This window comes from Eurosta solidaginis, unplaced genomic scaffold, assembly GCF_040869045.1.
Source record: "Eurosta solidaginis isolate ZX-2024a unplaced genomic scaffold, ASM4086904v1 ctg00001119.1, whole genome shotgun sequence".
Classification (NCBI taxonomy): domain Eukaryota; kingdom Metazoa; phylum Arthropoda; class Insecta; order Diptera; family Tephritidae; genus Eurosta; species Eurosta solidaginis.
This window is the reverse complement of record NW_027136965.1, coordinates 67,166-95,058: the sequence shown is the minus strand read 5'-3', so window position 1 is coordinate 95,058 and position 27,893 is coordinate 67,166. Positions and strand designations below refer to the sequence as shown.

At 38.9% G+C, this 27,893-nt stretch overlaps 1 protein-coding gene across 17 annotated transcripts in view; it reads right to left on the bottom strand.

Annotated features, from left to right (window-relative positions):
• Nucleotides 1–13,156: 13,156 nt before the first annotated feature.
• LOC137235973 (dual specificity phosphatase 29) overlaps nucleotides 13,157–27,893 on the bottom strand; it is a 64,447-nt gene continuing 49,710 nt past the window's right edge. For 15 of the 17 annotated variants that reach the window (XM_067758695.1, XM_067758708.1, XM_067758710.1 and 12 more), the window contains 4 exons: nucleotides 24,037–24,165; nucleotides 16,055–16,152; nucleotides 13,900–15,997; nucleotides 13,157–13,823 (listed from right to left, as the gene is read on the bottom strand). In XM_067758695.1, coding sequence (XP_067614796.1) covers nucleotides 15,792–15,997; nucleotides 16,055–16,152; nucleotides 24,037–24,165 — 433 coding nt within the window. In that variant the 3' untranslated portion in view covers nucleotides 13,157–13,823; nucleotides 13,900–15,791. Of the gene's footprint in view, nucleotides 13,856–13,899; nucleotides 15,998–16,054; nucleotides 16,153–24,036; nucleotides 24,166–27,893 lie in introns of those variants that run through there. The other 2 variants (XM_067758696.1, XM_067758694.1) reach the window with 2 other exon arrangements.

Here is a 27,893-nt window from a genome sequence, read left to right as displayed (position 1 = left end):
CCCAAGCAAGCATGCCAACAACAACTTTCGTTTGTTTTCCCGTTAGGCAGAACAATTCTGCGTAGCGTCTGCTGCCGTTGTCCAATTCCTGTAAAGCTAGATCGCTGCGCCGTCTCTGCGTTAGCGTTGATTTGCGCCGTTTAAAACGTTGAGTAGTGTTTATGTGTATGTTCGCTTTACTGCTTCGTTTGCACCCGTAACGTTGATTGTCGTTGGCCTGTACACACATATACACATGTGACGTTGCTGCCTTGCCTTTAGCAGACTTAATTCGCTGAATTTTGCACTGTCTTTCGCTACAACAATAACGTTGCTGTTTGCTGTGAAAGACTAGCCGTTGCCAGTGCCGTTTGAAATATTTTCCGTTGAGCCAAGTACGTTGCTCCTTTTGTTAAGCTTTTCGTTTTAAGTATTTCGTTTGAGCAGAGAACGTTGCTCTATTTTGGTACATACATCTGTACGCGTTGAGGAGAAACTTCGTTTTTGTACATTCGATAGGTAGACATATATGTATGTACGTATGTCTAAAATATTTTGTAGGCCCGCGCGAATCCTACTTCTGAACTATTAAAACCCGATTAAATAATAAAACGTTCCGAGTTATGTTTATGTAATTTAATAAAAGTAATTGAATTTGACATTTATGTTTAAAGAAAGAATAGAAAATAGAAATTCATATGCCGATTGTCGTGAGCTTATGCACGCTCGCACGTCTGCACTCTTCGAATGTTCACCCGTAACTAACTGTCTTTGACACTTTGTTTAGGATAGCATCCAAATGAGCATTCCAACCCTAGGTAATTTGCCTCCATTGAGAATTGTATTTTTGTACCACCCAAGGATGGTTCTGGGATGGATGCTTTTCTTCTCCTTGTGAAAGGCACTATGACAGCTTTGTTAGGATTGATAGACTATCCTTTGGTATCGCTCCACCTCTCTATGATACGAAGGGCTGGTTGCACGTATCTGATATTGCTTCCTCGGGATCCCTGTGATGCAAATAACTAGGTCATCTGCATACCCTTCTGTGTCAAATCCCTTGGTTTTCATTAACTGAAGGAGGTCTATGACGAGGTCCACAGGAGAGGGGAGAGCACACTTCCTTGTGGGTATCCTCTTGTGGCCGCAATTGATTCAGTTGTCCTCCCAGTTCCAAATGGATTTTTCTACTCTTTACCATGGACAGTACCCATCGAATTTTCATAGGGTTTATGTCCTTGTCAATCATAGCTTGTTCGATAGCTTGATGTTTGTGTTATCGGAAGCCCCTGATATGTCAATAAAACAGCAGAGGGCTATATTTTTTATTCTAGAGCCTTTTCGATTTTTACCGTGAGACTATGAATAGCCGTCTCCGTGGATTTCCCTGACTGGTAGGCGAACTAATTCCTACACAGGGGGAGTTTATTTAGATTGACCTCCCTGATATGCTGATCTACGATTTTCTCCATCCCTTTTCACCCTGTAGGAGAAACGAGCTCAGGCTTATTGGTCGATACGAAGAAGGCACTTGTTCGGGCTTCCCTGACTTTGGTAAAAATACTACCTTAACTTCTGCCCACCTGTTTGGGATACGGCCGAGCAGTAGTGATGCCTTATATAAAGTGGATAAGACTGGGGCTATATGATTTATCCCTTGCTGTAACAGACAAGGATGGGGGGTCTCATCCTGTCCTGGTGACTTGAATGGCCTCAAATTAGACAGGGCCCATTGCATTCGCTTGACAGGGGTGAGCTTTGTTGCTAGGCTTTCCAGTGAGTTTCGAGTAAGAGTTTACATGTCTCTTCCGGCCGCGTGGTGTAGCTCTCATCAGCATGGCTCATACTCAGAGCTCAATGTGATATCAAGCACCTTGCTTGTAGTTGCCCCAAAATATGTAGGCATGCTACCTCTGTTAGCCACCTCTAGACTTCTCTGTAGTATTTAACAAAAAATGGACTAACCCCTATCGTTAATAACGTCCCCTCATCATACGCCGTGATACGCATTAACATCCGCACCTGTCATAGGGCTGTCCTTTCCACAGTTCTTAATCCAACACCCTTTCTATGTCTTTTACCTTATGGGCAATGTAGCAGGATGCCACGACAGGGGACGGTTTTCCCCTCTATTGCGATCACCGCTAGGCCTTCGGTGCTGAAGTAAGATAGCATACACGAGTATAGGTGTTCCTGTACCATGACTGCAGCTCTTATCCTGCTTTCAGTCTTTGCGTAATACACGCTGAGTCCGCGTGCTTTCAGTTCAGAAACCTTTCCTCCAGCTGAGAGCCCTGGCTCCAGTATCAGCGCCCAGGACCGCAGAGAGCCGAGCCGGGCCCCTGGGACAGTTCGCGTTCACGGGCCCCCCTAGAAAATAAACTCAATACAGTAAAAAAATAACATAACATACATACATTTTTCAATTCACATTTTCAGTTTTATTTCATATAAAATAAGATTTACTGGAGCACTTACATAAATGAAATGTTAGATTTCATTGTTTGATTGCTTACATTAACTTTTTCTAAATATGTACATTTTAAGATCTTGAATCAGCCATGGAAAACCTTCCGTGCTTTAGGATCTGCATATATGGAAATGACTGATTCAAAACTAATACTGCAAGCAAGGCTGGACTCCAACGCCAATGTTCCAAGGCTTGTCAAGCGATTTTGGCTCATAGTAGAACTTGAAAAATGTTTCTCGCGAGACAATATACTAAAAGAACGCTCCCCTACAGTCACACTGACTGGAAGTGTGCAAAATATTCTTAATGCTATGCCGATGTTAGGAAATAATACTTCCATCTTCAAGTCATGAAATTTGTTCAGAAGTTGAAATAGTGGCAGCGAATCACATCCCAAATTTGCTAAGTGGATGGCTTTGAGATGAATGATTTCATCTATCAGATCCGTAGAAATATCGATGCCATAAATCGTGTAGAATGCCGCTGCCTTTTCTCTGAGCTCTTCTTTCGTCAGATGCTGATACTTCCACAAAAAACTAAATTTAATCGCAATGTCATTTACGGCTTCGAAACGTCTTGTCATATTACCAATCAAGCAGTCCAAAAGAACGTAAAAAACTTTCTGTTTGAATTGAGTTTCGAAATCACACTCAGGTGATTCGCCAGGTAATTCATCGAACTGGCGCTTTCTTATCTTCCTTCTTTTCTCTGCGAATGTATTCACAACTCCTATACTCCCTGCCAGAACCTTACATTCTTGAAGTATGATCGACCATTGATCCCTGAACTTCTTCAATTCATCAATGACCTATGTAAGCTTATCCACGGCATACTCATATGTTTGCACAAATTAGCGCTTCGCAAAACAAGTCAAGTGTACTAATTTTTTCAAATTAACGCTCTAGTTTATTATCAGCTTGTATTTACAGATGTCGCTGGCTTTTACAAAAATGAAAAAGCAATACGACCAAACCGATAGGGGCATAGTTATAGTCGAAATAAAAGTGATTTTAAGTTAGTTGAAGCATTTTTGACAGATAGCGCTTATAAAATTGTGTCAAAAACGTTTATCTCACTTAAAATCACATTTTATTTCGACTATGACTATGCCCCAGAGTATTTGATTGGATGCCTATGATTTTAGTTTAGTGATTTTCAATTTTAAAATAATTTTTTGTAGCAACAAAATATGTGTGTATCTATGAAATCCTAGTTAGAGTACTGTCAATACTGCTTTGCCTTTCCGGGTCCCCAAAAACCTTCCGGGCCCCAGGGCAATTGCTGGAGTATGATCGTTACCTCCCTTTAGCTTATTAACATTTATGTCTATATATCTCAAGCGATTATTACTTTGCTCATGCTTTATTACAGCTTTTGAAGTGCATGGATTGCAGGTACTTGTACTTCCCTCTGAAATGCGCTTTACAGATTGTAAGGTTTTGTTCTTGTCATTCTGGCTAGCTCGCCTCCTGGTTCTGGGACTGGGGCTCTTGCCCTCCCCTTCTGCCTTTTAAAAGCAGCCTTGTCAGGTTCAGCCGATCGCTGCCTCTTACTTCTCAAGGATTATTCCTATTTGATGTGGTTGCCACATTGAGGACTGCTCGTTGAACAGTTTTTGTCAGTGAACTGCCTTCGACATTCTTCTACTGTCTCTCGGTCCCATGCCAAGCGATCGTTCTCGTCATTGGTTGAGTTAACCACTGGACCGAACAGCTGAATAGTTCTTAATGCTACCCGGTATTGTGAAAGGGTTATCTTAAGCACTACACACTATCATCGCCACCCGCATCCAAATTATCGCTGATGGGGATTTCCTTTATCCCTGCTTGCGACGTCATCACCTTTTCCTTCTCATCCTTACCTCGTTCTGATGTCTAATGTTAAAAGTGGGGATAAAAAGCGTCCGCCACAATAACGCCCCTTGCTGTGATAAGACCATCAATACTTCCCGAGGCAGCCCGGTGCCAGGAAGGCTCCGTTCAAATACAGCCGATAATACCCATTAGCTGCAAATCATCCAATAGGCACGGGCCGCACAACACCCTAGATTAGGAGGTTCGCAGTTCTTGGTCTCCGACCTTTTGCGCCCTCCTATGCGGCGAAACGGTGTAGATGCAGGCCATAGCCGATCAGCCCCATAGTCGGGCGCTTTGGAGTTCGGCTAAGGCCTCACACCAACGACACGCTGTTTGCTAGTGAGGGTCACCATATGTTACTAACACAGTCCAATTTTTAAAGTTGCATAATCTTTACATAATAGGTACAGGTTGGAAATATAGACGTTCTCCTGCACGATAATATTCCTTTCTGTGGAGTTTCTACTTCCTCAGTACACAGACGCATTTGCCAAAAGGAGGCTTCTGCAAAAACACCTTTTTATATCTACCTCCTCTCCATATTCCTCCACCGTATCCACCCCTTTTCGTTTGCTTAATATTTCCCTTTTCTACTCCCACTAAAGCCATCTCCCTCTATACGGTGGCCGCCGTGGTGTGGTGGTAGCGTGCTCTGCCGACCACACCGAGGGTCCTGGGTTCAACTCACGGACAAGGTAACATCAAAAAGTTAATTAATTTAATAACAGGACTTTCTACCCGCCGTGGGTACCATAGGTAGGTTCCCCTCCTTCCTGTCCTCTCCTCGTACTTTCTACATTTTTATCTCCATTTCCTACTTCAGATTTCTTTCCTTTCCCCACTCCCTTTCTATTTTTCTTCTCTAAACCTTCCCTTTCTCACCGTCTCTAATCTCGACCTATCTCTTATTTTCCTTTATTCTTTTTCAGCCTATGATTTTTTGAATAACTCCCACTTTTTTCTCGATCTTCCTCTTAACATCCCTTGTTAAATTCCTCATTAACACATACTTTTTGATATCCATATTTCCTTCATCCCTTTTTCAGCCTATAGTTTTTTGAATAACTCCCATTTTTTCTCGATCTTTTTCTTAACATCCCTTATTAAATTCCTCATTAACACAACCTGTATGTTACCCATATTGTGAAAACATATATTGGGATCACCCCGGTCCACAATTTGATCTATGATTTTTGAAATTATTTCATCCGACCTTGAGTTATGAAGTTACCAACAGAAAGAAAAGTTTCTGAAATATTATGCTTGATAAAGGTAAATCTGTACTTAATCTCATGCAAATCGCATCATAAATTAGATTTTTTGGAAAAGATCGGTCTCTGTTCCTCCTTCCGGAAAGAAAAGTTTCCCAAATAAAAAGTCAGTCAATGAGGTTCCCAGGTTTCTCAAATAATAAGCTAGTCAAGGGAGTACCCCTGTACCAAATTTCAAGGAGGTCGCACTATAAATAATTTTTTTTTTTAGAAGATTCCCTGGTACAATTTTCGATATTTTCAACGGCTCGCTAACTCGTTAGTCTCTCATTCTTAAGCGTATTTTGTTTTTATAAATTGCGAGATTGAGAACGTTTGTGCCCTGTGCTCGCCAGATTAAAACTCCAGCTAATAGAAGCGACACAGCTAGCAGAACTCGAAAAGCAAGTAGGATAGGTCCAGTGGCGGATCTAGGATTTGGTACTGGGGGGCTTGAAATTGTTTCACTATCAAATTTTGTTTTTGTTTTCCATGATGTGTTAAATAAATATATACAGAATATAAAATGACATGACAAAACGAGGATTTTCAAAATTAAACAAGTAAGGAAGGCTAAGTTCGGGTGTAACATACTCAGTTGAGAGCTGTGGAGACAAAGTAAGGGAAATCACCATGTTGTAAAAGGAACCTAGGGTAACCCTGGAATGTGTTTGTATGACATGTGTATCAAATGGAAGGTATTAAAGAGTATTTTAAGAGGAAGTGGGCCATAGATCTATAGATGGACGCCATTTAGGGATATCGCCATAAAGGTGGACCAGGCCTGACTCGAGAATTTGTTTGTACGATATGGGTATCAAATGAAATGTGTTAATGATAATTTTAAAAGGGAGTGGGCCCAAGTTCTATAGGTGGACGTCTTTTCGAGATATCGCCATAAAGGTGGACCAGAGGTGACTCTAGAATTTATTTTGTACGATATGGGTATCAAATAAAAGGTATTAATGAGTATTTTAAAAGAGCGTGGGCCTAAGTTCTATAGATGTACGCCTTTTCGAGATATCGCCATAAAGATGGACCAGGGGTGACTCTAGAATTTGTTTGTACGATATGAGTATCAAACGAAAGGTGTTAATGAGTATTTTAAAAGGGAGTGGGCCTAACTTCTATAGGTGGACGCATTTTGGAATATCGTTATAAAAGTGGACCTGGGTTGACCCTAGAATGCGTTTGTACAATATGGGTGTTAAACGAAAAGTGTAATAAGTGTTTTAAAAGGGAGTGGGCCTTTGTTCTATGGGTGGACGCCTTTTCGGGATATCGCCATAAACGTGGACCAGGGGTGACTCTAGAATGCGTTTGTACAATATGGGTATCAAATGAAAGGTGCTAATGAGTATTTTAAAAGGGTGTGGGCCTTAGTTCTATAGGTTGACGCCTTTTCGAGATATCGCCATAAAGGTGGACCAGGGGTTACTCTAGAATTTGTTTGTACGATATGGGTATCAAATGAAAGGTGTTAATGAGTATTTTAAAAGGGCGTGGGTCTTAGTTCTATAGGTGGACGCCTTTTCGAGATATCTCCATAAAGGTAGACCAGGGTGACTATAGAATTTGTTTGTACTATATGGGTATCAAATGAAAGGTGTTAATGAATATTTTAAAAGGGAGTTGGCCTAAGTTCTATAGGTGGACGCATTTCGGAATATCGTTATAAAAGTGGACCTGGGTTGACTCTAGAATGCGTTTGTACAATATGGGTGTCAAACGAAAAGTGTAATAAGTTTTTTAAAAGGGAGTGGGCCTTTGTTCTATGGGTGGACGCCTTTTCGGGATATCGCCATAAACGTGGACCAGGGGTGACTCTAGAATGTTTTTGTACGATATGGGTATCAAAAGAAAGGTGTTAACGAGTATTTTAAAAAGGCGTGGGCCTTAGTTCTATAGGTGGACGCCTTTTCGAGATATCTCCATAAAGGTGGGCCAGGGGTGACTCTAGAATTTTTGTGTACGATATGGGTATCAAATGAAAGGTTTTAATGAGTATTTTAAAAGGGTGTGGGCCTTAGTTCTATAGGTGGACGCCTTTTAGAGATATCGCCATAAAGGTGGACCAGGGGTGACTCTAGAATTTGTTTGTACGATATGGGTATCAAATGAAACGTGCTAATGAGTGTTTTAAAAGGGCGTGGGCCTTAGTTCTATAGGTGGAAGCCTTTTCGAGATATCGACATAAAGGTGGACCAGGGGTGACTCTAGAATTTGTTTGTACGATATGGGTATCAAATGAAAGGTGTTAATGAGTATTTTAAAAGGGAGTGGGCCTTAGTTCCATAGGTGGATACCTTTTCGAGATATCGCCATAAAGGTGGGCCAGGGGTGACTCTAGAATTTTTTTGTACGATATGGGTATCAAATGAAAGGTGTTAATGAGTATTTTAAAAAGGAGTGGGCCTTAGTTCCATATGTGGACGCCTTTTCGAGATATCGCCATAAACGTGGACCAGGGGTGACTCTAGAATGTGTTTGTACGATATGGGTATCAAATCAAAGGTATTAATGAGTGTTTTAAAAGGGAGTGGACCTTAGTTGTATATGTGAAGGCGTTTTCGAGATATCTACCAAAATGTGGACCAGGGTGATCCAGAACATCATCTGTCGGGTACCGCTAATTTATTTATATATGTAATACCACGTACAGTATTCCTTCCAAGATTCCAAGGGCTTTTGATTTCGCCCTGCAAAACTTTTTCATTTTCTTCTACTTAATATGGTAGGTGTCACACCCATTTTACCAAGTTTTTTTCTAAAGTTATATTTTGCGTCAATAGACCAATAAAATTACCATGTTTCATTCCTTTTTTTGTATTTGGTATATAATTATGGCATTTTTTTCATTTTTCGTAATTTTCGATATCGAAAAAGTGGGAGTGGTCATATTCGGATTTCGGCCATTTTTTACACCAATACAAAGTGAGCTCAGATAAGTACGTGAACTGAGTTTAATAAAGATATATCGATTTTTGCACAAGTTATCGTGTTAACGGCCGAGCGGAAGGACAGACGATGGACTGTGTATAAAAAATGGGCGTGGCTTCAACCGATTTCGCCCTTTTTCGCAGAAAACAGTTATCGTCCTCGTAGCTAAGCCTCTTCCAAATTTCACAAGGATTGGTTAATTTTTGTTCGACTTATGGCATTAAAAGCATCCTAGACAAATTAAATGAAAAAGGGCGCAGCCACTCCCATTTTGTAATTTTCTTTTATTCTTGTATTTTGTTGCACCATATCATTACTGGAGTTGAATGTTAGCATAATTTACTTATATGCTGTAAAGATATTAACTTTTCTTTTAAAATTTGAATTTAAAAAACATTTTTTTTAAAAAGTGGGCGTGGTCGTTCTTCGATTTTGCTAATTTTTATTAAGCAGACATAAAGTAATAAGAGTAACGTTCCTGCCCAATTTCATCATGATATCTTCAACGACTGCCAAATTACAGCTTGCAAAACTTCTAAATTACCTTCATTTAAAAGTGGGCGGTGCCACGCCCATTGTCCAAAATTTTACTAGTTTTATATTCTGCGTCATAAGCTCAACTCACCTACCAAGTTTCATCGCTTAATGCATATTTGGTAATGAATTATCGCACTTTTTCGATTTTTCGAAATTTTCGATATCGAAAAAGTGGGCGTGGTTATTGTCCGATATCGTTCATTTTAAATAGCGATCTGAGATGAGCGCCCAGGAACCTACATACCAAATTTCATCAAGATACCTCAAAATTTACTCAAGTTATCGTGTTAACGGACAGACGGACGGACGGACGGACATGGCTCAATCGAATTTTTTTTCGATACTGATGATTTTGATATATGGAAGTCTATATCTATCTCGATTCCTTTATACCTGTACAACCAACCGTTATGCAATCAAAGTTAATATACTCTGTGAGCTCTGCTCAACTGAGTATAAACAAGTAAGGAAGGCTAAGTTCGGGTGTAACCGAACAGTACATACTCAGTTGAGAGCTATGGAGACAAAATAAGGAAAATCACCATGTAGGAAAATGAACCTAGGGTAACCCTGGAATGTGGTTGTATGACATGGTATCAAATGGAAGGTATTAAAGAGTATTTTAAGAGAGAGTAGGCCATAGTTCTATGGGTGGACGCCTTTTAGGGATATCGCCATAAAGGTGGACCAGGGCTGACTCTAGAATTTGTTTGTACGATATGGGTATCAAATGAAAGGTGTTACTGGGCATTTTAAGAGGGAGTGGGCCTTAGGTCTATCGGTGGACGCCTTTTCGAGATATCGCCATTAAGGTGGACCAGGGGTGACTCTAGAATGTGTTTGTACGATATGGGTATCAAATGAAAGGTGGTAATGAGTATTTTAAAAGGGAATGGGCTTTAGTCCTATAGGTGAACGCTTTTTCGAGAAATCGCCATAAAGGTGGACCAGGGGTGACTCTAGAATATGTTTGTACGATATGGGTATCAAATGAAAGCTGTTAATGAGTATTTTGAAAAGGAGTGATCCTTAGTTCCATAGGTGGACGCCTTTTCGAGATATCGCCATAAAGGTGGACCAGGGGTCTCTAGAATGTGTTTGTACGATATGGGAATCAAATGAAAGGTTTTACTGAGCATTTTAAGAGGGAGTGGGCATTAGGTCTATAGGTGGACGCCTTTTCGAGATATCGCCATTAGGGTGGCCCAGGGGTGACTCTAGAATGTTTGTACGATATGGGTATCAAACGAAAAGTGTTACTGAGTATTTTAAGAGGGAGTGGGCATTAGGTCTATAGGTGGACGCCTTTTCGAAATGTCGCCATTAGGGTGGGCCAGGGGTGACTCTAGGATGTTTGTACGATATGGGTATCAAGCGAAAGGTGTTACTGAGCATTTTAAGAGGGAGTGGGCATGAGGTCTATAGGTGGACGCCTTTTCGAGATATCGTCATTAGGGTGGGCCAGGGGTGACTCTAGAATGTGTTTGTACGATATGGGTATCAAACGAAAGTTGTTGCTGAGCATTTTAAGAGGGAGTGGGCATTAGGTCTATAGGTGGACGCCTTTTCGAGATATCGCCATTAGGGTGGGCCAGGGGTGACTCTAGAATGTTTGTACGATATGGGTATCAAACGAAAGGTGTTACTGAGCATTTTAAGAGGGAGTGGGCATTAGGTCTATAGGTGGACGCCTTTTCGAGATATCGCCATTAGGGTGGGCCAGGGGTGACTCTAGAATGTTTGTACGATATGGGTATCAAACGAAAGGTGTTACTGAGCATTTTAAGAGGGAGTGGGCATTAGGTCTATAGGTGCACGGCTTTTCGAGAAATCGCCATTAGGGTGGGCCAGGGGTGGTTCTAGAATGTTTGTACGATATGGGTATCAAACGAAAGTTGTTACTGAGCATTTTAAGAGGGAGTGGACATTAGGTCTATAGGTGGACGCCTTTTCGAGATATCGCCATTAGGGTGGGCCAGGGGTGACTCTAGAATGTGTTTGTACGATATGGACATCAAATTAAAGGTATTAATGAGGGTTTTAAAAGGGAGTAATCCTTAGTTCTATAGGTGGACGCCTTTTCGAGATATCGCCATAAAGGTGGACCAAGGGTGACTCTAGAATGTTTGTACGATATGGGTATCAAACGAAAGGTGTTACTGAGCATTTTAAGAGGTAGTGGGCATTAGGTCTATAGGTGGACGCCTTTTCGAGATATCGCCATTAAGGTGGGCCAGGGGTGACTCTAGAATGTTTGTACGATATGGGTATCAAACGAAAGGTGTTACTGAGCATTTTAAGAGGGAGTGGGCATTAGGTCTATAGGTGCACGGCTTTTCGAGAAATCGCCATTAGGGTGGGCCAGGGGTGGTTCTAGAATGTTTGTACGATATGGGTATCAAACGAAAGTTGTTACTGAGCATTTTAAGAGGGAGTGGACATTAGGTCTATAGGTGGACGCCTTTTCGAGATATCGCCATTAGGGTGGGCCAGGGGTGACTCTAGAATGTTTGTACGATATGGGTATCAAACGAAAGGTGTTACTGAGCATTTTAAGAGGGAGTGGGCATTAGGTCTATAGGTGGACGCCTTTTCGAGATATCGCCATTAGGGTGGGCCAGGGGTGACTCTAGTATGTGTTTGTACGATATGGACATCAAATTAAAGGTATTAATGAGGGTTTTAAAAGCGAGTGTCCCTTAGATGTATATGTGAAGGCGTTCTTGTGATATCGACCAAAATGTGGACCAGGTGATCCAGAAAATCATCTGTCGGGTACTGCTAATTTATTTATATATGCAATACCACTAACAGTATTCCTGCCAAGATTCCAAGCGCTGTTGATTTCGCCTTGAAGAACTTTTTCATTTTCTTCTACTTAATATGGTAGGTGTCACACCCATTTTACAAAGTTTTTTCCAAAGTTATATTTTGCGTCAATAAGCCAATCCAGTTACCATGTTTCATACCTATTTTCGTATTTGGTATAGAATTATGGCATTTTTTTCATTTTTCGTAATTTTCGATATCGATAAAGTGGGCGTGGTTATGGTCGAATTTCGGCCATTTTTTATACCAAGATAAAGTGAGTTCAGATAAGTACGTGGGCTAAGTTTAGTAAAGATATATCGGTTTTTGTTATTGTGTTAACGGCCGAGCGGAAGGACAGACGGTGGACTGTGTATAAAAACTGGGCGTGTCTTCCACCGATTTCGCCGATTTTCACAGAGAACAGTTACCGTCATAGAATCTATGCCTCTGCCAAATTTGAAAAGGATTGGTAAATTTTTGTTCGACTTATGGCATTAAAAGTATTCTTGACAAACTAAATGAAAATGGGCGGAGCCACGCCCATTTTGAAATTTTCTTTTATTTTTGTATTTTGTTGCATCATATCATTACTGGAGGTGAATTTTGACTTAATTTACTTATATACAGTAAAGATATTAAAGTTTTTGTTAGAATTTGAATTTAAAAAAAATTTTTTTTAAAAAGTGGGCGTGTTCTTCATCCAATTTTGCTAATTTTTATTTAGCACATATATAGTAATAGTAGTAACGTTCCTGCTAAATTTCATCATGATGTCTTCAACGACTGCCAAATTACAGCTTGCAAAACTTTTACCTTCTTACCTTCTTGTAAAAGTGGGCGGTGCCACGCCCATTGTCCAAAATCTTACTAATTTTATATTCTGCGTCATAACGTCAACACATCTACCAAGTTTCATCGCTTTAACCGCCTTTGGCAATGAATTATCGCATTTTTTCGGTTTTTAGAAATTTTCGATATCGAAAAAGTGGGCGTGGTTATAGTCCGATATCGTTCATTTTAAATAGCGATCTGACATGAGTGCCCAGGAATCTATATACCAAATTTCATTAAGATACCTCAAAATTTACTTAAGTTATCGTGTTAACGGACAGACGGACGGACGGACGGACGGACATGGCTCAATCAAATTTTTTTTCGATACTGATGATTTTGATATATGGAAGTCTATATCTATCTCGATTCCTTTATACCTGTACAACCAACCGTTATCCAATCAAAGTTAATATACTCTGTGAGCTCTGCTCAACTGAGTATAAAAAACTAAATAACTTAATAATAAAGTACAAGCAATATTTTCTGAAATGAAGTTCTTCTTTTATTCAGCACACTCGAGGTAATGATATAACAACCATATAAAAATAGTCATAAAAACCTTTCTTTCAAACCCACTTATTGCTGGTTCAATCTTCTATCGACCAATCCAAAGATTCGAGTCGTCGGGGCTTCGATTTACAGAAAAGATCCGTTATTTCTTCAATGTCCGTTTCTATTTCTTTGTGGACGTTCCCTAGTGCCAGACCAGTCAGTCGATTTTCAGACATGTTGACTCTCAAATAAATCTTCAAGCGCTTTAGAACAGTAAAAGAACGCTCTGCGGTCGCTGATGTCACGGGGATAGTCGCAAATATTTGCAACAGTGTCGTCACGTTTGGAAAAAATGAAGAAGAGTGTGCTGACTTAATGATTTTCAGGGCATCAGTAGCTGTTTCAACACTCTTGAATGGATCACTTTTGCAATGGTTATGCCACAATAAAATCTCATTTTTCAGCACTGTCTCATTGTGACTGGGGAAAGCTTCTTTATAAACTTTAGCAGCAAGTACAATTTCTTCAATCATTACTCCTGCAGAGTATGCTGGAATCAGTTCCTCCAGAGGCAGTATCTTCAAAAATTCACCTTTGAACCTTGTCGTCAATGAGGAAATCCTGTAGTCCAGGAAAGGGTAGTAAATTGTAGCTCTGTAAGTACAATATCAACGAATCATTCACCCCTATTAAAAACGTAAATAAACACATTTAATCAACAAGAACTCACCGGAAAAATTCGAGAGGAGCCTTACTCTTAATTGGAACATTGGAACGGTGCTTTTGTCGGCCACAAATGCGGGGAATTTCGAGTTTGATTCCCAATTCACATGCTTTTTCCTCGGCTCTCTTGAAGACTTCATAGAACGATGTTTCGTCTTCACGCCTCTTGACAAAAATCATGATTATATGATCAATATGAGCACAGGCCGATTTCAGTTGCAATTCAGGTTGTTGAAGTGTTCTACTGAGAGTCACAATCGGCGAATTCACATCGTTGAATGTTTGGAGAGCGATCAGAAATTCGGATTTCTCAATAGCACTGAGAAGTTGCGACGCTTTTGAAGACGTTTCAAGATCTTTATCAAACTTCAAGTTACCAAACACTTCAGCAATATGTGGGAGAAATTCACTAACGGTTTCCACACTATCGTGTTTTTCAACCCATCGAGTGAGGCAAAGTGTTCTGAGGCAAGTTTTCTGTGATTCGGGTGATCTTTCTTTGATTTCATCCTCAAGTGCTTGCGTTCTTTTGTGTGATGATGTGAAAAAATTTATTACTGCAGAAACGGTTCCAAGCATATTTCAAATTTCGGGAACTTCACACGCCTTGCATACACAGAGACTCAAGGAATGGTTGAAGTAGAGAGTGTAAAATGCAAGTGGATGCTCTTTCAAAATCAATGCGTTAACTCCATTTTCTTTTCCAGAGAAATTCGATCCCCCGTCGTAGCCTTGTCCTCGAAGATTGATTAGATCCAGTCCTAGGACGTTCAATTCTTCAAATATTCGCCCCCTCACGTCTTGTACAGTAGTAGATGTCAACAATATAAATCCTAGAAAGTCCTCGCGTAGAAGAATGTCCTCCACATCGACATACCGGATGCATAAGGTTAGCTGAACTTTATGACTTGCGTCTGTTGTTTCATCAGCTACCAAAGCGTAAAATTTGGCCTTTTTTATTCTCTCCACAAGTTTAGTTCGAACGGAGAACACATGATACAGCTCTGGGGGGAGGGCTTTAGCACCTATATCCCCCCTTCCCCCCTAGAACCGCCACTGGATAGGTCATAGCAGCGGAGCATTTGATAAAATTAATCTTGGTTCTTTGTTTGGCTTTTCAGTTGCCGAAATTTGTGGTAACACTAAGAACGCTTTCAGCCCAAATGAGGTCCACGTTCCATATAAACTCCAAACAAACTTAAATTTTGTGTCAATTTGGAAACAGCCAGGAAAGTGTGGTTTTATTGTCAAATTATAAACATATGTATGTATGTATGTACATATATAGCTACTTTAAGTTTACTTCAGGTTTGTATGCAAGTGAAAACAGATAAAATTCTTTTGTACTTCTGTATGAATATATACAGTTTTTATGAATGTAATTCAAACTCAATTAAACTTGTAAATGGCTTGTAACCATGGAAACGTCGCATATGAAACGATTTCTTTCAAACCGAGATATTATTGCCATAGCCATATAAATATAGATCAGCTGATCCAACCAAGCTTAAAGTAATCGATTACGGGTGACATACCATAACGCCCGACCCATAACCAATCAGTTGGTTTATAGAACTCCGCCCTTTTTATGACCTATGACTTCCGAGTTGGCGAATTTATTAACTTTTTAGATATTTTATTTTTCGGTCTTAGATTTTTTTTAACTGTGTGACTTATTGTTTATGTAAATCTTTAGAATTTTTTACATTTCCTTTTTTTATAGAATTATAAAATTGCCAATAGATATGGTTAAGAAAAATATGGTTATGACTATGGCAGGTTTCCGTGAGCTTTACAACTTTACGAGGTTTACACAATTTGCGAGCTTTTCGAGTTTTGAGAGTTTTTATGAGCTGTCTTAATATTTTAAAATACAAAGGTGGCAATGGTGCTCCAAAATCAGTAAGGGAAATGATTTTTTCGCCTTAGATCCATATCCAAATCCGCTAATTGTTGAAGAAATCCTTCATTTGGTCGAATTTCACGACGCATTCTCACCTTGCGAATAGCTTCTGTAGCAGACATTTTCCGGCAAATCATTAAGTACGCCAACACACACGTGGCTGATCTTGACATTCCCACTAAGCAATGGACCAAAATTTTTCCTAAAATATTTTTAATGAAATCAAGTGCACTGTAAATATCCGATGGTTTTTACTCACCTCCACTATTGAGGGCACTGTCAATGAACTTCGCAGCGACATAAAAGTATCGAGATATATCAGTAGTGGGAGCATCGACCATTGGAAAGCCCATGTATCTGAAATAAATACAGTAGTTGTTTCATACATCCACATTCAGTAATTTTAATATAGATATGCGCCTTTAATAGATTGCACCCCAAACCAAAATCAGTCACAGCTAAAAGCAAAATGTAAAAAGCATCGATCATTACTCCGTGGGCTATCTCAACTTCCCGTATTCTTCCTGAAACGGTGCTTCGCCCCATCAAATAGGGGGCGATTTTGGAAAAGAGTTTAAGGTATTGCAGTATTTAGATCAAAGTTTTGCCAGAGTGACGCGCACTTAATTAAGAAGTCCGCTTTCCTCTTCTGCGAGTTTCGGGTGTTCGACGCTGCCTGTATATGCATTTTCACTGGGCTGAGTTTTTGGGTGCCGGATTTCTACAAAGTTCTTACGGAGATATCCTCTAAAGTGCCCAGGAGGAGGGACCTCTTCAATTAGTTGTCTGTTGAATACCCAGTTTTCCGAGTATTCAACAGAAACTGTTTGTTCAGCATTACGTTTCTCAACTTAGTGGGGAAGGGAGCTTCGATGTTCGATATTTAAAACTTAAACAAAAAGTAGGGATTGGACATCACTCTACTCTGAACTGGACCAATCAATGCCTGCCGACAATTCAAATAATTTGCGGTACACCCTTTGAGGATGAGTGGAAGAGTAGACCCTTCTAAGTAACGTGTTGTGATGGACTGGTGGTTGGCACGCGGTGTAATAAGGGAACAGGACAGCTTTAAGTGTCGTGGCTCCTGGCGACTGGAGATATGTCGGGAATTACATATTACCGGCAGCCACTTCATTTGTAACCGCCAGCACTTTATCGCCTAAGGCAATCGATATTTCGTCATTGTGTGTAAGGTCCAATTAGTTCAACTCTATCCCACAGCACGCAGAACCTTAAAAGCAATATTAAGCAGACTAATTTTCCGTTAATTAGCGCGTTTCCGGAGTCGCCTTTCTTATGGATTGAGCAGGACACGCTTAAATTCCAATCTGAAGGCATGCACGTCTGACTATATTTTGCATAGGAGTTGATGCATGCTCTTTACCAGTTCTTTGCCTCCCTGGTTGAACATCTCGGCGGGTAATCCTTGTTATTATAAAAAAGCATCAAGCAAATATAATTAAATAAAAATAGTAAAGACAACAAACGGAAAAAACTGAAGTTAAGCCACACACAAACAGACGCAGCGATAGCCTAATGGTAGGCATGCGGTGTACGAAATTTGACGACTAGAGTTCGAGTCTCTCTCGGGGAGAATATAATTTTTAATTTAACAAGTAAGGAAGGCTAAGTTCGGGTGTGACCGAACATTACATACTCAGTTGAGAGCTATGGAGACAAAATAAGGAAAATCACCATGTAGGAAAATGAACCTAGGGTAACCCTGGAATGTGGTTGTATGACATGTGTATCAAATGGAAGGTATTAAAGAGTATTTAAGAGAGAGTAGGCCATAGATCTATGGATGGACGCCATTTAGGGATGTCGCCATAAAAGTGGACCAGGGCTGACTCAAGAATTTGTTTGTACGATATGGGTATCAAATGAAAGGTGTTACTGAGCATTTTAAGAGGGAGCGGGCCTTAGGTCTACCGGTGGACGCCTTTTCGAGATATCGCCATTAAGGTGGGCCAGGGGCGACACTAGAATGTGTTTGTACGATATGGGAATCAAATGAAAGGTGTTACTGAGCATTTTAAGAGGGAGTGGGCATTAGGTCTATAGGTGGACGCCTTTTTGAGATGTCGCCATTAGGGTGGGACAGGGGTGACTCTAGAATGTTTGTACGATATGGGTATCAAACGAAAGGTGTTACTGAGCATTTTAAAAGGGAGTTGGCATTAGGTCTATAGGTGGACGCCTTTTCGAAATATCGCCATTAGGGTGGGCCAGGGGTGACTCTAGAATGTTTGTACGATATGGGTATCAAACGAAGGGTGTTACTGAGCACTTTAAGAGGGAGTGGGCATTAGTTCTATAGGTGGACGCCTTTTCGAGATATCGCCATTAGGGTGGGCCAGGGGTGACTCTAGAATGTGTTTGTACGATATGGGTATCAAACGAAAGGTGTTACTGAGCACTTTAAGAGGGAGTGGGCATTAGGTCTATAGGTGGACGCCTTTTCGAGATATCGCCATTAGGGTGGGCCAGGGGTGACTCTAGAATGTTTGTACGATATGGGTATCAAACGAAGGGTGTTACTGAGCATTTTAAGAGGGAGTGGGCATTAGGTCTATAAGTGGACGCCTTTTCGAGATATCGCCATTAGGGTGGGCCAGGGTGACTCTAGAATGTGTTTGTACGATATGGGTATCAAACGAAAGGTGTTACTGAGCACTTTAAGAGGGAGTGGGCATTAGGTCTATAAGTGGACGCCCTTTCGAGATATCGCCATTAGGGTGGGCCAGGGTGACTCTAGAATGTGTTTGTACGATATGGGTATCAAACGAAGGGTGTTACTGAGCATTTTAAGAGGGAGTGTGTATTAGGTCTATAAGTGGACGCCTTTTCGAGATATCGCCATTAGGGTGGGCCAGGGTGACTCTAGAATGTGTTTGTACGATATGGGTATCAAATGAAAGGTGGTAATGAGTATTTTAAAAGGGAGTAATCCTTAGTTCTATAGGTGGACGCCTTTTCGAGATATCGCCATAAAGGTGGACCAAGGGTGACTCTAGAATCTTTGTACGATATGGGTATCAAACGAAAGGTGTTACTGAGCATTTTAAGAGGGAGTGGGCGTTAGGTCTATAGGTGGACGCCTTTTCGAGATATCGCCATTAGGGTGGGCCAGGGGTGACTCTAGAATGTTTGTACGATATGGGTATCATACGAAAGGTGTTACTGAGCATTTTAGGAGGGAGTGGGCATTAGGTCTATAGGTGGACGCCTTTTCGAGATATCGCCATTAGGGTGGGCCAGGTGTGACTCTAGAATGTTTGTACGATATGGGTATCAAACGAAGGGTGTTACTGAGCATTTTAAGAGGGAGTGGGTATTAGGTCTATAAGTGGACGCCTTTTCGAGATATCGCCATTAGGGTGGGCCAGGGTGACTCTAGAATGTGTTTGTACGATATGGGTATCAAATGAAAGGTGGTAATGAGTATTTTAAAAGGGAGTAATCCTTAGTTCTATAGGTGGACGCCTTTTCGAGATATCGCCATAAAGGTGGACCAAGGGTGACTCTAGAATCTTTGTACGATATGGGTATCAAACGAAAGGTGTTACTGAGCATTTTATGAGGGAGTGGGCATTAGGTCTATAGGTGGACGCCTTTTCGAGATATCGCCATTAGGGTGGGCCAGGGGTGACTCTAGAATGTGTTTGTACGATATGGGTATCAAACGAAAGGTGTTACTGAGCACTTTAAGAGGGAGTGGGCATTAGGTCTATAGGTGGACGCCTTTTCGAGATATCGCCATTAGGGTGGGCCAGGGGTGACTCTAGAATGTTTGTACGATATGGGTATCAAACGAAGGGTGTTACTGAGCATTTTAAGAGGAAGTGCGCAGTAGGTCTATAAGTGGACGCCTTTTCGAGATATCGCCATTAGGGTGGGCCAGGGGTGACTCTAGAATGTTTGTACGATATGGGTATCAAACGAAGGGTGTTACTGAGCATTTTAAGAGGGAGTGGGCATTAGGTCTATAGGTGGACGCCTTTTCGAGATATCGCCATTAGGGTGGGCCAGGGGTGACTCTAGAATGTGTTTGTACGATATGGATATCAAATTAAAGGTATTAATGAGTATTTCAAAAGCGAGTGGTCCTTACAAATATATGTGAAGGCGTTTTCGCGATATCGACCAAAATGTGGACCAGGTGATCCAGAAAATCATCTGTCGGGTACTGCTAATTTATTTATATATGCAATACCACTAACAGTATAACTGCCCAGATTCCAAACGCTGTTGATTTCGCCTTGTAGAACTTTTTTCATTTTCTTCTACTTAATATGGTAGGTGTCACACCCATTTTACAAAGTTTTTTCCAAAGTTATATTTTGCGTCAATAAACCAATCCAATTTCCATGTTTCATCCCTTTTTTCGTGTTTGGTATAGAATTATGGCATTTTTTTCATTTTTCGTAATTTTCGATATCGATAAAGTGGGCGTGGTTATGGTCGGATTTCGGCCATTTTTATACCAATATAAAGTGAGTTCAGATAAGTGCGTGGACTAAGTTTAGTAAAGATATATCGGTTTTTGCCCAAGTTATTGTGTTAACGGCCGAGAGGAAGGCCAGACGGTGGACTGTGTATAAAAACTGGGCGTGTCTTGCACCGATTTCGCCCATTTTCACAGAAAACAGTTACCGTCATAGAGTCTATGCCTCTACCAAATTTAAGAAGGATTGGTAAATTTTTGTTCGACTTATGGCATTAAAAGTATTCTAGAAAAACTAAATGAAAATGGGCGGAGCCACGCCCATTTTGAAATTTTCTTTTATTTTTGTATTTTGTTGCATCATATCATTACTGGGGTTGAATTCTGACTTAATATACTTATATACAGTAAGGATATTAAATTTTTTGTTAAAATTTGGATTTAAAAAAAATTTTTTTTAAAAAGTGGGCGTGTTCTTCATCCAATTTTGCTAATTTTTATTTAGCACATATATAGTAATAGTAGTAACGTTCCTGCCAAATTTCATCATGATATCTTCAACGACTGCCAAATTACAGCTTGCAAAACTTTTAAATTACCTTCTTGTAAAAGTGGGCGGTGCCACGCCCATTGTCCAAAATCTTACTAATTTTCTATTCTACGTCATTACATAAACCCACCTACGAAGTTTCATCGCTTTATCCGCCTTTGGCAATGAATTATCGCATTTTTTCGGTTTTTCGAAATTTTCGATATCGAAAAAATGGGCGTGGTTATAGTCCGATATCGTTCATTTTAAATAGCGATCTGAGATGAGTGCCCAGGAATCTACATACCAAATTTCATCAAGATACCTCAAAATTTACTCAAGTTATCGTGTTAACGGACGGACGGACGGACGGACGGACGGACGGACATGGCTCAATCAAATTTTTTTTCGATCGTGATTATTTTGATATATGGAAGTCTATATCTATCTCGATTCCTTTATATATGTACAACCAACCGTTATCCAATCAAACTTAATATACTCTGTGAGCTCTGCTCAACTGAGTATAAAAATAAAGATATCTGAAAAGATCTTTGTCAGGTTCGAAATAACTATAATATCGGCCAGTATGTTTAATTCCTTTCAGTTTTTCAATAATAACAATAGTTTGTGATAGTTATTGGTAGGCATGCGGTGTTAGAAATTTTATGTCTCGAGTTCGAATCTCACTCGGGGAGAATATAATTTCTAATTTAAAAATACAAAGGTATCTGAAGAGATTTTTATCAGGGTCGAAAAAGCTATATATGTATATCAGCGAGTATGTTCAATTCCTTTCATCATAATAAAAAAATACATTAATTTAACAAAAGAAATTATTGTGAATACGTCTCAAACTCATTAAATTTACGAATGTAGTAAAAACAAGTAAGGAAGGTTAAGTTCGGGTGTAACCGAACATTACATACTCAGTTGAAAGCTATGGTGACAACATAAGGGAAAATAGCCATGTAGGAAAATGAACCGAGGGAAACCCTGGAATATGTTTGTATGGCATATGTATCAAATGAAAGGCATTAATGAGTATTTTATGAGGGAGTGGGCCATAGTTCTATAGGTGGACGCCATTTAGGGATATCGCCATAAAGGTGGATCAGGGTTGACTCTAGAATTTGTTTGTACAATATGGGTATCAAAAGAAAGGTGTTAATGAGTATTTTAAAAGGGAGTAATCCTTAGTTCCATAGGTGGACGCCGTTTCGAGATATCGCCATAAAGGTGGACCAGGAGTGACTGTAGAATTTGTTTGTACAATATGGGTATCAAAAGAAAGGTGTAAATGAGTATTTTAAAAGGGAGTGATCCTTAGTTCCATAGGCGTTAATGATTATTTTAAAAGGGAGTGGTGGTAGTTGTATAGGTGGTCGCCTTTTCGAGATATCGTCATAAAGGACCAGGGGTGACTCTAGAATGTGTTTGTACGATATGGGTATCAAATTATAGGTATTAATGAGGGTTTTAAAAGGGAGTGGCCCTTAGTTGTATATGTGAAGGCGTTTTCGAGATATCGACCAAAATGTGGACCAGCGTGATCCAGAACTTCATCTGTCGGGTACCGCTAATTTATTTATATATGTAATACCACGAACAGTATTCCTTCCAAGATTCCAAGGGCTTTTGATTTCGCCCTGCAAAACTTTTTCATTTTCTTCTACTTAATATGGTAGGTGTCACACCCATTTTACCAAGTTTTTTTCTAAAGTTATATTTTGCGTCAATAGACCAATACAATTACCATGTTTCATCCCTGTCTTCGTATTTGGTATATAATTATGGCATTTTTCGTGATTTTCGATATCGAAAAAGTGGGCGTGGTCATAGTCGGATTTCGGCCATTTTTTACACCAATACAAAGTGAGTTCAGATAAGTACGTGAACTGAGTTTAGTAAAGATATATCGATTTTTGCTCAAGTTATCGTGTTAAAGGCCGAGCGGAAGGACAGACGGACGACTGTGTATAAAAAATGGGCGCGGCTTCAACCGATTTCGCCCTTTTTCACAGAAAACAGTTATCATCCTAGAATCTAAACCTCTACCAAATTTCACAAGGATTGGCAAATTTTTGTTCGACTTATGGCATTAAAAGTATCCTAGACAAATTAAATGAAAAAGGGCGGAGCCACGCCCATTTTGAAATTTTCTTTTATTTTTGTATTTTGTTGCACCATATCATTACTGGAGTTGAATGTTGGCGTAATTTACTTATATACTGTAAAGATATTAACTTTTCTTTTAAAATTTGAATTTAAAAAATTTTTTTTTTAAAAGTGGGCGTGGTCGTTCTCCGATTTTGCTAATTTTTAGTAAGCAGTCATAGAGTAATAAGAGTAACGTTCCTACCAAATTTAATCATGATATCTTCAACGACTGCCAAATAACAGCTTGCAAAACTTCTAAATTACCTTCTAAAAGTGGACGGTGCCACGCCCATTGTCCAAAATTTTACCATTTTTCTATTCTGCGTCATAAGTTCAACTAACTTACCAAGTTTCATCGCTTAATCCGTATTTGGTAATGAATTATCGCACTTTTTCGATTTTTAGAAATTTTCGATATCGAAAAAGTGGGCGTGGTTATAGTCCGGTATCATTAATTTTAAATAGCGATCTGAGATGAGTGCCCAGGAACCTACATACCAAATTTCATCAAGATACCTCAAAATTTACTCAAGTTATCGTGTTAACGGACAGACAGACGGACGGACGGACGGACATGGCTCAATCGAATTTTTTTTCGATACTGATGATTTTGATATATGGAAGTCTACATCTATCTCGATTCCTTTATACCTGTACAACCAACCGTTATCCAATCAAAGTTAATATACTCTGTGAGCTCTGCTCAACTGAGTATAAAAATTAAAATTAAAATTTAATATAAAAAAGGCCTCGCCTATAACACCAGATGTAGGAGGTGCGGGCTGAAGGAAAAAAACGGTTGAGCACCTACTTGAACCCACCATATTACTGTATAAAAAACTGAAACAAGGCGCAACATATAGTGCCACATTTTAGGGGTTTCCTACAAATTGTAGGAACGGGACCTACATGGTTTATCGTGTTATTCAAACACATAAGTCCTAGTACCAATTAAATTCAGTTTTCCGCTTGCTTGTTTGTTGCAAAGTAAAAGGAAATTGAAATCTGAGCATTTCAAGTAGATCAAAACTGAGTTTAAATAAGTCGGTTACATACATATGAATATACATGCAAACTTTATATAAGCGTTTTAAAAACATACCTTATACTTGGCATATCACGATAGTAGCTATGTCCAGTATCGACCTGGCCGTAGCGGCAACCCTCTGCTGCATTTAATACGTGTGTTATTCCCATCATTCTCAGATAAGACTTGTTTTTCGCTGCCGCTCTGTAATATACAATTCGCTCAAGTCAGGCATCGTTACGGATATAAGGTCTATTATAAAAATAGATATTAAAATATCTCTCTATACCTCTTTATGACCAATATAAGAAATTAAGAGGGGAATCTGTAAATTCGCAATTTTTTGCAAAGTATAACATTTTCGAAAACAGAGAATAGGGAAAATGCTAATATTTCATCCTCTAGCACACAAGGTAACTATTTTAGTTATCCAAATAAAATTGTTTTAGGTGGCCTGCTTTAAAAAAATTGTTCCCATAGTGTAGAACCCCGCGCTCAATGACCTCTATCTTCAAAAGGTAAACCCCAAAGGAAACTAGATGTTTTCAAATGGGCAAAAAATTTATTTATCTGACCGCTAACCTTAATATGCAGGATTTGTGACAAGTTCGAGGATGCTAAAACAAAAGTTAATACAAATATTTAGTTGGTAGGATGAAATCCGCGATTCCTAACTTATTAAATAAAGATGACTGGGCTATAAGAATTGTAATTAAAAAAACGATACTTCAGTTTTGCAGCTCATTACATTTTAATTCAAACAAAGTGGAATTTTTAAATTTTTATATAAAAACACGTCAACATTTATGTATAGAATTTTTTTTGCAGGCATCTTTAAATTATCCTTCATTAAAAATAAATATATGAATGTATATACACACGCCCAAAGTGTATTTCGTTGGGGACAATCCACAATGATATCTGATCTACAATAGTGTACTTAACTAAGTGTGATTGAGTATGACTGTTCTCTCATAAAGAACCGGGCTATAATGTCAAAAAGAAAAAAAACGTAAAATTTTCAGATTTTTTTTAAATTTTAAATTTCTGAAAGGTGGCTATTATTTTTAAATAAAACACCATAATTTGCGATAAGAACACTCCAAGAACAGTAGTGTATATGCAGGTCTTGGGGAGTGTTTGTATGATACTTTCATATTTGTAACAGGATTCCCTTCGAGTAGGTGAGGTTGATATTGGATTGCGATTGTGTAAGGTTGTAACGCTTTTTATTGTGTTTATCAACCCCTTTGAATCCTCTTACAATTCCATTTAGATCATAGAAGGTAGAAGTATAAAAAGAACCACTTGGTATGAAGATTGCGGTGCGTGTAACAACAGCGAGGCCAGCACAGAAGTCTATTGTTTTTCAAAACGCCTGCTTGCGAACAAAGACGAAATCTATGGGAAGAAGCTTCTTTGTTGATTTAATAACTTGTTGTTTAAACAAATTTATCTCGATTCTCCGGAAATAATTTTAAGGAAACTGATTTTATCATCTGTCCGTCAATTGTATCCACGTGCTGTTCCCATTCCAGATGAACCGAGTCCTTCAAGTTGGGCACAATTAAACAAAATACCATACATGTTTCCGATTCGGAAACTCAAACAAAAAACCTTTTCGAAAGGTAAAATATGAAACATGGAAGTACGGATTTAGGAGGTTGGGTATATAAAGTTAAAAATTTTAAGAAAAAGTAGCTCTGGAGGTGGGAAGATAATTAATGCGAAAAAGCATAATTTATGGGCCTGTTTGTAAAGAGATGTGTTTTATTTTTAGCAAAAAACTTTTATAAGGTAATGTTTTATTCAAATGTCATTTGTGTGATTGGTTTTATTAAAATAAGTACCTATGGTTGGCTTTTGAAGCTCTCACATTCTTTTCTTTTTAGTCATAAGTAATGCTGTCACACAAGGTAAAATACAAAAAAAAAAAAAAAACAGAAAGGATAAAATGCTGCATGCGCCGCATAGGGTTAATTCATTTGTTTTTCCTAATACATAGTCCCTTACAAGATAATCATATTCAACTGTCAATCACATTTTGTTATATTCACTTTACACATTCCTTGTATGAAAAAAGTTTCTGCAAAAAATTACTTAAATCTCAAGCTGATTTGTAAACCAGTGCAACATTTACATATATCAGAGAAAATCAAAGGTTTCCTACGCGAATCAAAAAAAATATATGTGTGAAATATTTTTTACGGCTTCTGCATTTTCTATGAATGTATTTGTAGTAAAATTATATAATATAATGGTTAAATTGATTTTTTTTTTAATTTAAAAGTAAAAAATTATGCAAAAAATTTTTTGACAAGGGTAATTTTCAACTTAAAAAAGGACACTGTTGCAGGAGAAAACTAATTTCAGTCACGTTCATCAAATAAAATCACAAGTTTATGCATCAAAAAAAAAAAAAAACAAAAAAAGAGCTGCAATGAAGTTTTTCATATAGATGCGTTCAACGCAATCTTATGCATGTAAGTAACATCGCCACAATCTGGTCTGTTGCGTTTGTAAATATAACGAAACGTCAGACCTGGAAATTGAAGTTCATTCCACCTTGCCTATTATCATACAAAATTTCGCGAAGCGCTATACAAGAAAAATACTTGATAACATATTTTGTGTCGTATTCATTTGTTAAATTGTAGTTTTTAACTGTGAAAAACGTTAGAAAAGTACCAAAGAGGGGGAAAAATAATTTCACTGGTAAAGTGTGAAAGAACCCTTAGCCAAAGCAAATATTGAATTCTTCTTCTTATGCTTTGCTTGCAACAAATGTTGGAAGTTGGCTACTTTTTCATTTCCGATAGTACCAGTGTCGTTAAATCTGCCGTTCTCCATAAAAATACGTGTTAAAGGCTATCTATGTATATGAAAAACGGCTTATGTGACGGGGCTTTTAGTTTTGGTAAAACCGTTTGCAGCCGGTTCCGACACCTGAAACGGGTTTCGTTTCGTTTTTTACGAATACAAGTAACGGGTTCGGACTAGTTCTTATACGTATCGGTTTCGGTTGTGTAAAGTTAAGTGGTTTTAAACGGTGATGGTTTCGGTTTCGGTTTGATTCCTTGCTACCAACAAAGTAACGTGTATTCATTTAAAAAAGAAATAGATGCCTTTTCGACTCTGTACCGGCCAACGAAACCGCCTGGCATGATTTTTTCTTTGTTTTTGCACAATTTAATATTTAAAACCCAAAGCAGAACAAGAAAATGAATTATTGAAACTTTCTTTTGTTTGGAAAAGAACATATCTAGGCACGATTCACACACAGGTTTGTTCATTAATATTGTCAGAGCTTTGACACTCCCATGTTTAAAATTCAGGACGTATTGCTTTTGCGAAGTACGGAACACGGGGAATAATTCATTCACCTTCAGTGAAAATTGTAGTAGAAAAGTACCTTTAGTAGTGATACGAGTTTCGTAAATGCCAACAGGTTTTGGGAAAATTATTCATTTTTTACTAAGTATTTTGGGAAATGTTAAAATGTTATACTGCATTGACCATTATTTCAGAATTTGTTTGAGGAGCACCGAACTTCTAAATTTTATTCAAAAATACACTATCTCACAATTTGTTTCAAAAACACCTTATCTGTGCAAAAACTCAATACAGTTCGACATACGATAGGGCGTTTATGAAAAACATTCTGAGATAAGGCGTTCTTCACCCTAATTCTGATATAGGGCACTTTTGAGACATATCCCGAAATGGGAAAGTTTTGGAAAATATTTTGAGATAGTGCGATTTGCTACACAGGAATTAATGACGTATTTACTTTGAAACTTCAAAAGGCTCATTTCCGTTTAAGTATTCAAGTAATCGTTGCGGATAAACCGTTAACTTGGAATACTCAGAACACTACGTCACAAGGTCCGAATGTTCCAAATAAGTATATAAATAATTTTCAAATATAAAAG